At 36.4% G+C, this 14,786-nt stretch overlaps 1 protein-coding gene across 7 annotated transcripts in view; it reads right to left on the minus strand.

Moving 5' to 3' along the window:
* LOC150086883 (uncharacterized) overlaps window positions 1-14,786 on the minus strand; it is a 791,472-nt gene that overhangs the window by 501,428 nt on the left and 275,258 nt on the right. For all 7 annotated transcript variants that reach the window (XM_090371653.1, XM_090371652.1, XM_090371655.1 and 4 more), the window contains one exon: window positions 13,653-13,828. In XM_090371653.1, coding sequence (XP_090227779.1) covers window positions 13,653-13,828 — 176 coding nt within the window. The remainder of the gene's footprint in view (window positions 1-13,652; window positions 13,829-14,786) is intronic.

Consider the following 14,786-nt stretch of genomic DNA (forward strand, 5'->3'; position numbering starts at 1 on the left):
AATTTCTCCCACTCTGATTATTTGCAAATGCAATTTGCCCAACATTAGATTATTTGAAAATATAATTCCACTCTTTTTTAACCCATTGAAACTTCCGTCATTTATTATATACTCCTGTTTTCACATTAATTAATTATAAACCTTAGGTTTAGATTTAAGGGTTAAAATGAATCTGAAATCTGCTTTCATTATACAAGCAGATAGTTCTAATATACTTTTTTCTTTTGTATCAGCAGGTTTAAAAGTCGAATTGGAGATTACTCAGAAATATTCACAGAATAAATTTAACCAGGAAGATATAACTTTTAGGTATATGTTTCTTAATGTATGAATAATTTCATTTTTTCTTAATTTGATAACACTTTTAAATAGGCAGTGATATCGCATGATAGGTTATAATGATTTATTTATTTTTAGTATAAGAGAATCCGTGCTCAAAGATAACTACTAAATTTTAATTTCATTCAGTCCAGTATGGAATAATTTTCCCGGAAGATGCACAAAGTTCGTCGTTTACAAATATTTATTTATATTTCTTTTTACAAATTCAACTTTAGAATATAAACAGCTCACCGAAACAATATCAACTGTCTACTGTATTTGGTTTTAAGCATCTAATTACTACCTCCCGGAAGCTCTTCTGAGAAACGCTACAAAAATTTCCAAACATATTCTTCTTAAAAACATAAAAAGTACAAGGTAAAAAGTAATTAAATCGTTTGCAATGTTTGTGGCATGCAATTAAAGTAGCATAGGAAAGTAGAGCTAAAACCTAAGTTTTAAAATAAATAAATCCTATCTATACTAATAATCTTCCTAGTTTTTTCTGTCGTCATTACCAGTAATTCCTGTTTTACTTGAATTCAAGTAAGACAGGGATTGCTTCGAACAGGGAGAAATTCAAAGAAAATAAATCAAATATGAGTTCTGAAATCACCGCAGTTCGTGAATCGATCATGTTATGAACAACAGCAATCAGTATAACTGATGTCAAGCAAATTTTGACTTGGGTAAAAAGAAACCCAATATTTTCCGTAAACTAGGTTTTTATAAATTGCACTACACGAATATATATGTATCAACACATATTATGAGGAAAGAAAAAAAAAAAAACATGCACTTCACGGCAAATGACTAGGTTTACAAATAAGTGAAATACAATACCCTACCAATTAAAAGTTAAATAAAATAAAAAAAATTACAGTAGATGAGTAGAAAAATACATAAACTTCCTTAATAATTACGGTGACAAATATTTTACACCCTCCTCAGCGAAAGTAATTTCATTCTGTACAGAATGAAATAAACGCCTGATGAATCTAGATATACCGCAATAATTAAAGACAAACACCAGCCAAGGAATTAAAAATTTACTATAAAAATAAAATATACAGAATATAATGAAATACTGTGATACACTATCGGAAGACTAAAATATTACAATAAATTACGATAAAATAAACTACGATAAAACGTTAAAAATATAGTTAAAAATACAGAAGCAATAAAATTATCTAAAATAAACTGGATTAAAAGCGATAAAACCTGAAGCTTTCGGAGACTGCTGTCTCCTTCTTCAACAAAATCTAGATATTCTTCCCGATTGCTAGGAAGCATGTCTTTCATCGCAAGCGATCATAAAAAAAATTTATTTCCCAAAATTTTAAAATTAACGAAAATTTTAATGGATTCTGCTAGCAGTCACTGCATCATAATGTTTATGGGTCACATGCAACTAATTCCTCCAGATGAGTTTTAGCACTATCATGTAACGGGTGCATGCTGAAGTGCTAAAAGAAGAAGAAAAATTACAGAAAAGTGAAGTTTCACTATTTGAAAGAAAATGCTTTCCTTATATCTTCAGGATAAAAGTTTAAAATTTATTTTATAGCATTTATATATAGGTCTGTATGATTATTTTAAAGAGGGGGAAAAAGATATACGTCGTCCAAGTCGGTTGAGTCTCGGCCGAACAGTAGAAAATTTAATTTTAATACACTCAAAAGTACATTTTATACCACTTTTTGTTCAATATAAAACTCCAAACAAAAATCTTAGAAAAATTAGTAGTATGGAGAAAATTAGTCCATTATCATACAGAATTTCTGAAATTGTACTGTATTGTTATAAGTGACAGCAAAAATAACGCTGTTAACAAATCTAATACATTCTGTATTAGATTTGTTACTGATGTTGTCACTATTTTTAAAACATTTATAAATAACCAAATCTTTCATTTGCGAAAATTGATTTTCTGATTTCAGATTACTCATATTACCCGCTGCATAGTAGTATAAGTAATCTGAAATGTAATAAAATGAAAATAAGCATTTGGGTATATTAACCTTTATACCTTTATTTATTAAATGAACGATAAATATTGGGTCACACGCAACTAATTCCTCCAGATGTGTTTTTTGATATTACACGCAACAAATATTATATTTTAGCTTCAATATTAAGGGGGGCAAAAAAAAAAAAAAAACTTTCCACACGCTCGCTTTATCCAAAGCACAGGTGTCACATATCAACCAACATCCATCTCCGCTCGTGCAATCTTCATCATCACATGTAGCCTTTGTGTATCTAATACCAGAAAAATCAGGTATTAAGAAATTCTGAGTGTCCGATATTAGAACACGAAAACATTAGCATTAGCATTAGTAGAGGCATTTGATGCAGGAAAGCAAGCTTATGCAGCACAGTCAAAAAAAAAAAAAAAAAAAACCACTTCCACTTCACCCCTCTGTTCGTTCAAAATACCTGTCCAGCTGAGCTTTAAACTCATTTAGGCTATCAACTTCCACGACAAGGGATGGAAGTATGTTCACCCAACCAACCAACCGCTGGCTAAAGGCAAATTTCCGCACGTCTATCCTACATCTGTCTTTCCTCAATTTGAATTTATGCCCTCTCAGGTGATTATTCAGAGCGAGAGGAAGAATCCCATCAGCATTGAGCATGCTCAAACCATTCAATGCTTTATACACCTCTATCAGATCACCTCGCTGGTGCCTAGTCTCCAGACACTGTAATTTGCAAAACTTAAGCCTTTCTTTGTAAGAGCACCCCTTTGTTCCATTCACTAATCTTGTTGCCCTTCTCTGTACTCGTTCCAGCAGCTCTACATCCTTCTTGAAATGAGGCCTCCAGACCTGTATACAGTACTCTAGGTGTGGCCTGACCATTGCCTTATACAAGGGAATAATCACCTCCTTATCCCTGCTAGAAAAATTCCTATATATCATTGACAATATACCATGAGCTACTCTGGCAGCCCGTCTGCACTGCTCAGAGAACTTCATATCTGCCTGCACAACCACCCCCAGGTCCCTTTCATTCTCTACCACTGTCAGTGTAGTACCACAGAGTTGATACGTTGCTCTGGGGTTGTGTTTCCCGTGTGTAGTACTTTACATTTGTCAATGTTAAACTTCATTTGCCACCTCTCAGCCCATCTGCTCAACCTTTCCAGATCCTGTTGCAGCAGCAGCATAGTGTCAGTAGTGTCCTTGACAACCCTGCCTACCTTTGTATCGTCTGCAACCTTCTACATTAAGCTTGATATACCATCATCAATATCATTTATGAATACAGAGAACAATAATGGACCCAACACTGAGCATTGAGGGACTCCACTAATAACATTAGTCCACGACGAGCAGTATCCATTGATTACCACTCTCTGTCTTCTCCCCCTCAGCCACCCCTTTATCCACAGCAGCAATTTGCCTCCAATGTCACACTGCTCCAATTTGTGCAGCAGTCTTCCATGTGCAACAGTATCAAAAGCCTTTCTAATATACAAGTATATAATATCAAAGTTATTCCCTGCATCCAGTTCCTTTGTGACTGCATCATAGTATCCAATCAAATTGGTCAGGCAAGACTTCCCCTTAACAAAACTATTCTGTGTCCGAGCTATAACTGAAGTCTTGTCTAAATGATCCTGCAGTGCTTCTTTAACTAGTGCCTCCATTAATTTTCCTGGAACAGAAGTTAAACTCACAGGTCTATAATTGCTTGTGTCAGCCTTTGATCCTCCTTTGCGAATTGGGGTCACATTTGCACATCTCCAGTCTGTGGGTACCTCCCCTGAGTCCAAGGAAGCTCTCATAATTATGGCTAAGTTTGCTTACTTCCTCTGCTGCCTCCTTTAATATAACTGGATAGATCCCATCCACCCCGGGTGCCTTTCTTGTGTTTATCTTCAACAATTTCTCCTCCACTTTACTCTCAGTTATTATAAGATTCTCTAGCTTACTGCTAGAGCTGAATGCACCTCTGGCTTTCCCCTCGCTAAATAACTCCTCATGTGTGAATGTCGACGCAAAATATTCATTTAGTTTGTTAGCTACCTGAGCAGGATCATCAACAGTTGACCCATCGATATCAAGTGGACAAATCTGATTCATCCCCTTCCTTCTAGAGTTTACATAAGTAAAGAACTCTTTGCTGTTTTTCTTTGCATCCCTTGCCAAAGATTTCTCGTAATCTGCCTTCGCCTGCCTAACCTCCTTTGTAACTTGGTTACAGATCAACTTGTATCTATCGTAGGCTTCTGTGTCATGTGTTAATTTGTATGTATCCCATGCATGTTTCTTCTCTGCCATATGCCTCATCAGTTCATCTGACATCCATTTAGGCCTAAACCTTGAACAATATTTCTTAGTTGGTATGTAAAGCCTAGTAGCTTCCAAGATAAGTTCTTTGAATGCTTCCCATTTTGCATTTGCTGTTGGTAACATCATCAGTTGGTCCCACTGTATAGAATTTAAATACTGTCTCAGTCCATCGTAGTCGCCTTTACGAAAGCAATAACCCTTCCCTTTACCCCTAATGGTAGTTACCTCTTTGAGTAAATCCCACTTCAGCACACTGTGATCACTGCCACCTAGTAGTTCATTTATCTGCAGATTCTTAATGCATGAAGAATCACTGCTGATAATCAAATCAAGAGTATTCCTCCCTCTAGTTGCCTCCCGAACATGCTGATGTAGAAAACAATCATCCAATAAATGCATAAAAGCCTTGCTAGTGTGTGAGTGACCAGCCCCCAAATTCCAGTCAATATCTGGGAAATTAAAATCTCCCATTATAAGACTCTCTGATTTACTGGCCCACTCTATTTCCCTGTACAGTTTCTTATTATACTCATCAGAGTCATTAGGCCTATAGCACACTCCTACTCTCAATTTTGATCTCCCAATGCTTATGTCACACCAAACTGACTCGACACTGCACTGTCCAGCGATGTCCACTGGCTTCACTTCCTTGGATTTTATGTATTTCTTAACTAATAGCATAACCCCTCCTCCCTTCCTATCCAGTCTATCCTTTCTGTAGACGTTGTACTCCCCAAATTCCAGTTCTGCATTCCTTATATCTGTGTGACACCAAGTCGCTGATATCCCAACAATATCTGCCTTTGATGTTTTGAGCAATACCTCAAATTTATTTACTAAACTCCTAGCATTGGTGTACACGCAAGTATACATGCACCTATTTCTATTCTTAGCTACCCTAGCACAACCCATGTGTTTACTTGTACCGCAATGACTCCCAGCAGTCTCTGAAATATCCTGAATCTTGTCAGGCTTCTGCTCATTCCAATAGAAACATATTCCCTTTGACGCCATTTCGTTAAATTCAGGGAACATCACATCCAATAATAATAATAGATGGAAAAAACCCATACGGAGAAGGTTGAGAGGGATAATAATAATAAATAAACAAATAAAGTATATTATTTTACAATATAACTAGATATTTAGGATATTATATATATCACATTGGCTTCTACATACCTCCTACTTAAAGAAAAAAGAAATTCTAAATTTGATATTTTAATAGATAAAATTATAAGCGATGCTTCATAGAGCTACAAATTACCCACATGTGATTGAGTGTCATAAGCAGTTCATTATAACCTTAAACACTATAGGACAATATAAAAGTAAAAAAGAAAGCAGGAGATCCAGATTTAGGAATCTATCCGATAACAGGCTACTTTCTTCTATTAGAACTTTATAACGACACAAGTTTCGAAATTGGTTACAAAATTTGGAAACTTGTATCAGTTTTAATTTACCCCCTGATCCTGGGGTAACGTACGCGAACATTTTGTGTAAATTGCCAGATCGGGTTCGATCCGCGTACGGTTCGTTCGCTGTCACAAAACGTCCAATTGGACGCGAATCGGGTTAATTGAACTGATGTATTGTCGGTAATAACAAAACACGATTATAGTGCAGTTGTAATTTCTGGCCATGGACGGAAATTTTATTAGGAAGTTTTAATTAAAAATAATGGTGGAATAAAACCTTTCGAAGGTTTTTAGATTACTTTAGAGCCAAAAAAAAAAAATTTATAATGCATTTCTTACAAAAATTCTTGATACTTCAAGCTAAATTTGCCTTCTTTTGATCGTTACTGTCGCACAGGGACTACGACCGCTATTCTTTCGCACAAAAAAACTGAAAATTTTCTGGCTTTAATTTCTGTTGGGAGGGAAAGCTTATGGACTTTTATCACGCCATAGTCGAAATCGCTGTCCAAAAACCTTCGGAAACTCGGTTTTCCAACCTGCAAACTGATAGCAGACTATACACGCATCATCTCGTGACTTTAGTTGTCTCGGTGCTTGATCTAGAACAGGAATATGCAACCTTTTTCCTTGTGGAGCACATTTTGATTCATTGCAAATATCGTCACTCATGCCATCTGGAGAGGTGTATCCGAAATACACCTGTCCAACTGAACAGGTTGATCCAACTCACAAAAAAAATTTTAATGGGGAAGCTATATGAGTATCTGCCGGTTCCCAAAGCAAAATATACAAGGTACTGGACTCGCCTAATTCTTACGAACTTGGTCAAATCTGTTACTAAAAAAAAAAAAAAAAAAAAAAAAAAGCGTTCATGACTTTGCTTCTGAGGTGAGACCACATGCATTTTATGTGTAACAAATTCTGACAAAGTTGGTTTTGCACTGGCAAAAGGAGGAAATAAGCGTTGGGATAATAAATATCATACCACGAGCACGCTGCAGAAAATCTTCCCGCATGCAAACAAGTGGCATGTATGCTTAAAGTTGCCGATGTCTGACAGAAAATAATCCATCTATTACTCCTCTTGACTTGTTACTTGATTCGCTCCTATCAGAAACAAAACTTAGGAAAACAAAACAGAAGAGAAAGAAATATAGTTAACTTATCTGATACTTCAAAAAGGATTATCTTCGTTAGAGCATAACCTTATGTTATTCAGCAACAAATTTAAGTAAACAGAACATACCGCAAATTGCTTTTGGATTTTCAGATCCTTAATGAATTCGTGAAAATAGTTATACTGCAACTAACTCATTAAATTGACGCCTAATTTGCCTTTGTGTTCAGACTCCGATGTTGAATAGTCGACTTTATTTCTACACAAGCTATTTATGTAAACTTGCTGAGAAAGTCAGTTTTCTAAGAGGAAACTTGACACTGAGCTTCAAAATATGTTACTTGGAAAACATTGATGAGAAGTTTTTCTCCTTTATTGCAAAAAAAAAAAAAAAAAAAAAAAAAAAAAAAAATTGAGTTTTGTAAAGAAATTAGAAATGTCGATTCAGCTAACGGAGAATTTAGGCACGACAAAACAGACCATCCAGAATCTCAACATGTCAAGAGTGTTAGACCTTAGACATTCACTTGTAAATGTATTTTAAGGTTTTACTAAATTCATTAAAAACAGCTTTCCTTCTGTTTCAAGCAAGGAGCTGAATAAAATATATTTCGTAGCAAACATGTGTAAGTTACAAGAATGACTTTTCTTGTAGATAAAGAATATAAAATATGCATTTTTACGTCACGAGAACACAAAAGGATTCTTGTCTAGTATTTCTGAAAGTGATAAATAGTCTGCTGACGTCAGTGAATCCAATATTTCACTTCCATTCTTCTCCACAAAAATATGATGCAATCTATTATGTCGAAAAATGTGTAAGGCAGTTATGAGTCACTAGAACACTCTCTGACCAGATAAAAGTAAATTGATGACACCGTACAACAAAAATTTATGTTGATTGTTCTCTTTATTTCATAATTTAGGTGTGATAAGAACAACTTTGACATTAGTTATGCTGTACAGTCACGATTTTCAGAAGGAATCGCATTTTCACTTTTCGGATGTTCGTGTATATCACAAACACTTAAAAATGCAAATAAATTATGGTTTTGATTGTTTCGGATTGTTATGGCTATCTGCTGAAGGTATTCTCTTCTTCTATACGAATACTACATTCGTCCCAAGCAAGTGAAACACAAAATTGTAAATGGCACTGAGTTTTGCAATAATGCACGTAAAACATACTTTGGAATGCCTATGGATCCCCAGCGCAAGGCACGGACACCTCACTTCTGTTGTGATAACTGTCAATCAAACGGTAGCCGAAACTCTGCCTTTTATAATTATTTAAATAAGAAAAGAATCCACTAAACCACTATTTACATTATATTTGTATGATGGATAACAAGGCTATTGTTGCTATTCATATAGGACATTAGTATCTAAGACCACAGTTCGACTCAATTCCCAATCCATCTTCCTTAGAATAGACTTCATAGGTGAATACTCATCTGGTGAAAAAAATAATGATTTCAACGCAGCATCCTCAACCAAACCTAAACATTTCACTAATTAGTGAGAATTTTATGACTTAGGTCGCATTAAATCTCTTAGATATAAAAAGAATGGGATTTACTCGATCCTAGCGCTTAAACGTTTATCTACAGGAAGACCATCTCACTTGCACATACGTACAAGCGCACATCTTTATAGATAGTACGGTGATTGTTGTTTGTTTGTTATTTGGTTTTTAGGAGCATTAGCAACTAAGGCCATATTGCTCCGTGAATATGCGGTGGTCATTCCCTGACCTTTCCGCATCCTCCGTATTTGGTGGTGACGGGCTCGAACCCCGGTCTAATCAAGAAGCGTGTGCTACGCACTGCTGCTCCTTCCCATCTGGCTACGGAGGCGCCACGGTGATTCAATCGCTTGCTCTTGCACACCGTGCAGAAGAGCCCCAAGTTAAAATTCTGTCAGGAAGAGAAGAATTTACTTTTTTTTTTTTTTACGCCTTACAGCTCTGGTAGATTTCTTCAAAAAACATTCACTGAAGAATTACAGTTCATTCTCTGAATTCCAATGAAAGCTTCTATCTTGTATTAGATGGAGTATTAGAAAAAAATCTTGGATGGAGTATTAGAAAAAAGCAAATCCGAAGCAACAAATTGTGAGGTCTCCAAGGTGTCAGGATTCCGTTTTTGGGTTGCAAGCTGCTTATTAATATCCCTGCTGCTGTCTATGAAACATCAAAGTATCAAAATCAGTATCAGAAGAAAATAGCCTGTCACACAATAATTGAAGTCTGGTAAATGCATTGCAGTTAACCAAAGCCACAAGTTTAGCAGATCTGAGGAATTCGAAAACAAAATGACTACTGCTGAAAAGAATGCCAGGGTTGTAACGCATAGGTTTCTAGATAACAAGACAGAAACTGCAGAGAGTGGCCTTGCGAATGTCCATAAAGTTACGCTATTTGTATTCGCACTGGGACATTTTCATATTGAATTTTGGTAATGTGAGTGAACAGGATATTTTGGTTCGAGGCGACCACCAAAAAATTTATGATCAAAGATTCAATATTAATAGTATCCTAGTTTATCCTATTTATCTGCAATCTTACTCAAATGATTGTTCTGAAGGATTGATGGTCTTCCTTCAGTAAAGGATATATTCTCTTTCTATAAGTCAGATAAACCTTGATAATAAAAACGAATACGTACTGTATAGTATATTTACAAACATCTGATTTCTTTAATTTCTAGGAAAACTGGGGGAAGCAATGAAACTAAATGCCACATTCGTAATCAGGATATCCAAAATCACAAAATCGCATGAAATGAAGATACACAGAAAATACCGAAAGTTTCTTACACAGATTTCTCCCCCCCCCCCCAACTAATTCTGTTTGGAAACTTTGCAGAATTCGAATATTTGTAAATTCCTGCTCGGTGATTTATGAGTTGAAAGTTAGAGATCATCTTGATTTTTTCTGTATGTAATTTGTTCCATGGCCATGAACAAATCTGGAAAAAGAAGATCGTAAACCCACATTTCTGTGCTAGGCTCGCTCTTAGACTACAGTATATACCCCAATTACTCCAAGAACGCAATGGAATATTCTTCCCATTCTCCTTAGAATCTGCATTCCTTCTATTCATAATAAAAACTTAATCATGACACAATCATGACACACCGCTGGCATAATCAAAACATTCATGACTTCCCATTTGCAGAGTTTCGCTTTCTACACAACAATCAGCTGACCGTAGACTCACCGCACCTGAAAAAAAGATAACTACAGATTTTATTGCTTCTCATGAGGGTGATCGGAATGAAAATGGCGAAGTCGCCATAAATTATAGCAATTACAATAAATAATGAAACTCTTATTTGTTGTTTAGTTTTTAGGAGCATTAGCAACTAAGGCCATATTGCTCCGGGTGGATATGCGGTGATCATTCCCTGACCTTCCCGCATCCTCCGTATTTGGTGGGCACGGGCTCGACCACCGGTCTAATCAAGAAGCGTGTGCTACTCACTGGTGCTCCTGCCCACGGAGGCGCCTAGTGAAACTCTTGCGGCATCTTATTCCCTTCAAGTTAGTTATGAATATTAAGTACATACCCTATTCTATTTGCTAAATCCTTGCGTGTAGCGCAGTATTTACAATCGCTGTCCTACACCTGTGGTTTGAACACATTGAATACGGAAGGAATTATTTTATAATCGACCATAAAATATATCCAATTTACAGACAATATCTGTCTCCTCACAGTCTTAATTGCTTTGGCGCAAAAGCAAAACAAGTGTCCACTGATGCCATTCTTAAGTATATATAGTCAATGGAGAATGGCTCTACTGTAATTGGCTAAACTGTAAAAAATCTTTGAAAAAAAAAAAAAAACATTCGAGCATTGCTTTAAGCACAGGTCAGAATACCTGCACTCAGTACTTCCACAGAGATCAACCATCACCAATCTCATTGCGACATGCTAGGATCCAGCAAGCACTAAACAGCAAGCAGCAGTTGGACGTAGTCTTTTTAGATGTGGCAGCCGCGTATGATAACATACCCATCCCAGCTCTCATCGTCATTCTGCGGGACTACTTTCTCATTACAGGAAATGCCCTCCGTTTATTAAAGAGCACTCTTCGGTGCAGACAAATTACGGTGACAAACGAAAACATGTGCGCAACGTATGAGGTTGATAAAGGTGTCCGCAAGGCGGAGTCTTGCCTGCCACAGCCCTTGAACGCTTAGCCCAGAACAAGAAGCACTTCATTACATACGCCGATGATATAAAAAATTTTATTGCCTCAGAAGATCAGAAATCAGCTGACTACCACAACCAAGTGGCTAATACTAAAATAAAAGAACTTCAAGAGTATCTAGATTGTATCGGGCTGCAGTTGAATAAAAACCGCACTTCGCATACATCCGTAACAAAACATACACGGCGCTTTCGGCAACCAGGCAGAAGCTCAATGGTATTAGAGACCCCGGTCTGATGAAGCAATACATCAACAGATGTGTTATTCCTATTCCCGGCACAAATCTGGTCTTCAGCTCCCGAAAGCAGTACCAAAGCCTTTCTAGGACTCGAACACTGGCTCTTGAGATGGTTGAACAGAATTTCAGCTAAACCTTTTACCATCTCAAGAGCTATACTATACTATACTCCAATTTAGAGGTCACACCCTGGAGACAAATAATCACGTCAAGAAACATAATAATGCTTGCTCAGCTTTTAACGGGACGACTGGATGCACCGAAAGCCCGAGAATGGATAATAATACCCGGCGAAAAACCAAGACGAGTTGCAGATAAGGAACGGCAACTCAAAGCGGCATTTACGCAGTTGGATAGCCTCGGAAGATTCTTTACAGCAAACACCATCCAGCTATTCAACAACCTCAATATCAATCCTGAAAAGCTCTGCAATTGCAAATCCTACAGAAAGTAAGTTCTCAGAAACTCTTACTTGCAAATACAGAGGTAAGGATGCAGTTTCAGCACCTTGTTCGGCCTGGAACGAGCCACTGGGCTTTAGGAAACCAGATCGCATCAAGAAATAGGTGTCAGGATTGTCCTACCTACTCTAATCCCCACAGAAGAAGACGACTGTTGGAAAATTGAACTTTCAAATTTTTATTTTACTGTATCGCGGTCATTCCTGTTGTCATGTTATTTCATATGCTGTACCCTGTTCAGCTGTAAATATTTGTGTTTATGTAAATTTGGTGAAACTCCCATTTCTGTGTGTTTAAGCAGAAGGTAGGCTTCAATTGTCACAGTATTATGTTCTTACCAGTTTACAGTAGTTAAGTAGTAGCCTTTGCGGGTAATTAATAACTCAAATATTTTATATTCCAGATAAAATGCATTTCATAGTTGTATATGTATGATCACCCCCTAGCCAGTGGCTGTAACCGGGTGTTCTCCTAAGAGAAATAAACTGATGATAATAATAAAATAATAATAATTGCTTAAGAATATTGGGATGAGACTTGTAATTCGCTTTTTTAAACGCAAAAGGGGTAAACACCGCCGAACGTTATTATAGAATATTGGTTCAGTGTGTTGAGGAATGAGTCAAGGTTTACTATCTGGAGGCCTGTGCTTGAAATACATAGCCAGTCTGCATGCTACCAGTTTTCAGCCAAAGATGATGCATAAGTGTTCATCACTGCCCAAAAATCATAATTCGCGTCAAGTAATTTCACTTTTTTCTAGGTCAAAAAAGACCTAGGTTAGATGCATGCTAACTGCCAAGGCTATGAGGAGTCACTATATTTTGTTTGTAACTGTATGTATTCTTCGGTCGGTTTCCAGGAAGAAAAATCCCAGTTTCTGAGAAGAAAAAAAAAACCTGCAACCCTCGCCTGAAGCCACGTTGTGAAAAAGAGCCCATAAAAATGCCTCGCTCCCTGATGGAAATAGAACTCGAACCTTTTCCTCTTGATGTGGAAGGGCAATGATTATAACCACTGCTGCCCACAAGGGCAGAAGTACTCGGCGGATGTCACTTCGTCAGATGAAAACGACTGTGATACAGGAATGACTCGGAGACCAGCTAAAAGGGTTGTGTGAAGGAATATGCTCAGTGATTCGGCGATCGAAATTAGTTGTTTGTTTAGTTCTGTAAATTGCAACTCTATGCTCGGTTTGAACTTTTGTTAATGAAACAAAAATTATCAGGATCGGGGAAAAATCAATACAACTTTTGCCTGACTAATCATAGCAAGGAAAACGCTACCCATAAAAGTCGAATCCATGCCTTTTCCACACGGTATAAAGCAACAGAGATGGTAGCATTGTTAAAATTAAGATTAGCATTGTTAAAGTTACGATTAAGATTACATAAAGGCGCAATCCATAGCTGTTGCGCCATTAAACTTCCACTCCAACTTCAAAAAAAAAAAAAAAAAAAAAAAAATAGAGAAATTTAAATAAATACAGAAAGCTCGTAATTTTCACAAGATTTCACTTCGTCTATGTAAAATGTGGGGGCTTTTGTAACAGTAAAGAGCATCACTTACCCGTGCCCGGAAGTCTAAGTGATCCCTGGGAGGCAAGTGCGTATTCGTGAGGGTATCCAAGGAATCGGTAGAATCTCCTGGTTCATATTCATACTTGAGAACTTCGTTAGTTCGATATGCAATTTCAGGATGTTTCTTTTTCCGTGAGAGTGCTGGTTCCATGACCGCAGAGACCACTAAGAATAAAAATAAAATCAGGATTAAAAACAAGCATACCCATCCTAAATAGCCAATACAATGGAGGGTGAACACAAGAATCGTTAAATTAAAAGAGATCAGTACATAGTTCAAATATAACACTTAATATAAAATTATATTAAATTTTAAATTCTTTATTACCAACTTATTAAAATAAGTACATATGTAAGTCTAACATTTCTTTTCTTAGAGTATTAATTTAAAGAAAAGTGCGACTTCTTTTTCCTCCTTTTCCCACAGTTCCACCTATATCCCGGAAAAAAAAGTCACTAATTTTCTTAAACCTACATGTTCCTTTCTACCTTCAAATTTCTAGGAAATTTAATGTTCCTTTAAATTTCTTTTAATTTTCCTTAAATTTCCATGTTCCTCCTTTAAATTTTTAGGGAATATATAGTTTTAGATGTTACCTGGACCATCTTCTCTCATTTTTAAGAAATATGGAGAAGAAATAAGACTGACAGTCTTCCTTATTTTTAATAATGCGAAGTATTTCATGATATTTCTGTTGGGAAACTCTAGTCACTGGGAGTGACTAGAGTTTCCCTCTATAATAACTCTGTCCCTCTGTAGATGGGACAGAGTTATTATATGTAATCATTTTAATGAATTTCATGTTTTATTCGATTATCTTCTTATTATATTTAGAAGTAATCATATGCATTACCTTCACTTTTCCAAGAATCTATAAAGATTACTTTGAAATTACAAATTTTTCCAAAATTTTGTTTCTAAATTTTGTAATTGCTATCGTGTCGGTCATTTTTTAACGTGTTGAAACCTCGTAGGCTAGCGATCATCACCTAGACGAAGGTGCATAACGAAATGAAATGAATACCTGTTTGTTTATCATTCAAGTTAGTATGGTACAGAACATTGAAAATAAAGATTTATCTGTAATTTATTCTGAGGTCCACTGAACAAGCTCAAGGACGA

This window comes from Mastigoproctus giganteus, chromosome 4 (assembly GCF_048544385.1).
Source record: "Mastigoproctus giganteus isolate SK-2022 chromosome 4, ASM4854438v1, whole genome shotgun sequence".
Lineage (NCBI taxonomy): Eukaryota > Metazoa > Arthropoda > Arachnida > Uropygi > Thelyphonidae > Mastigoproctus > Mastigoproctus giganteus.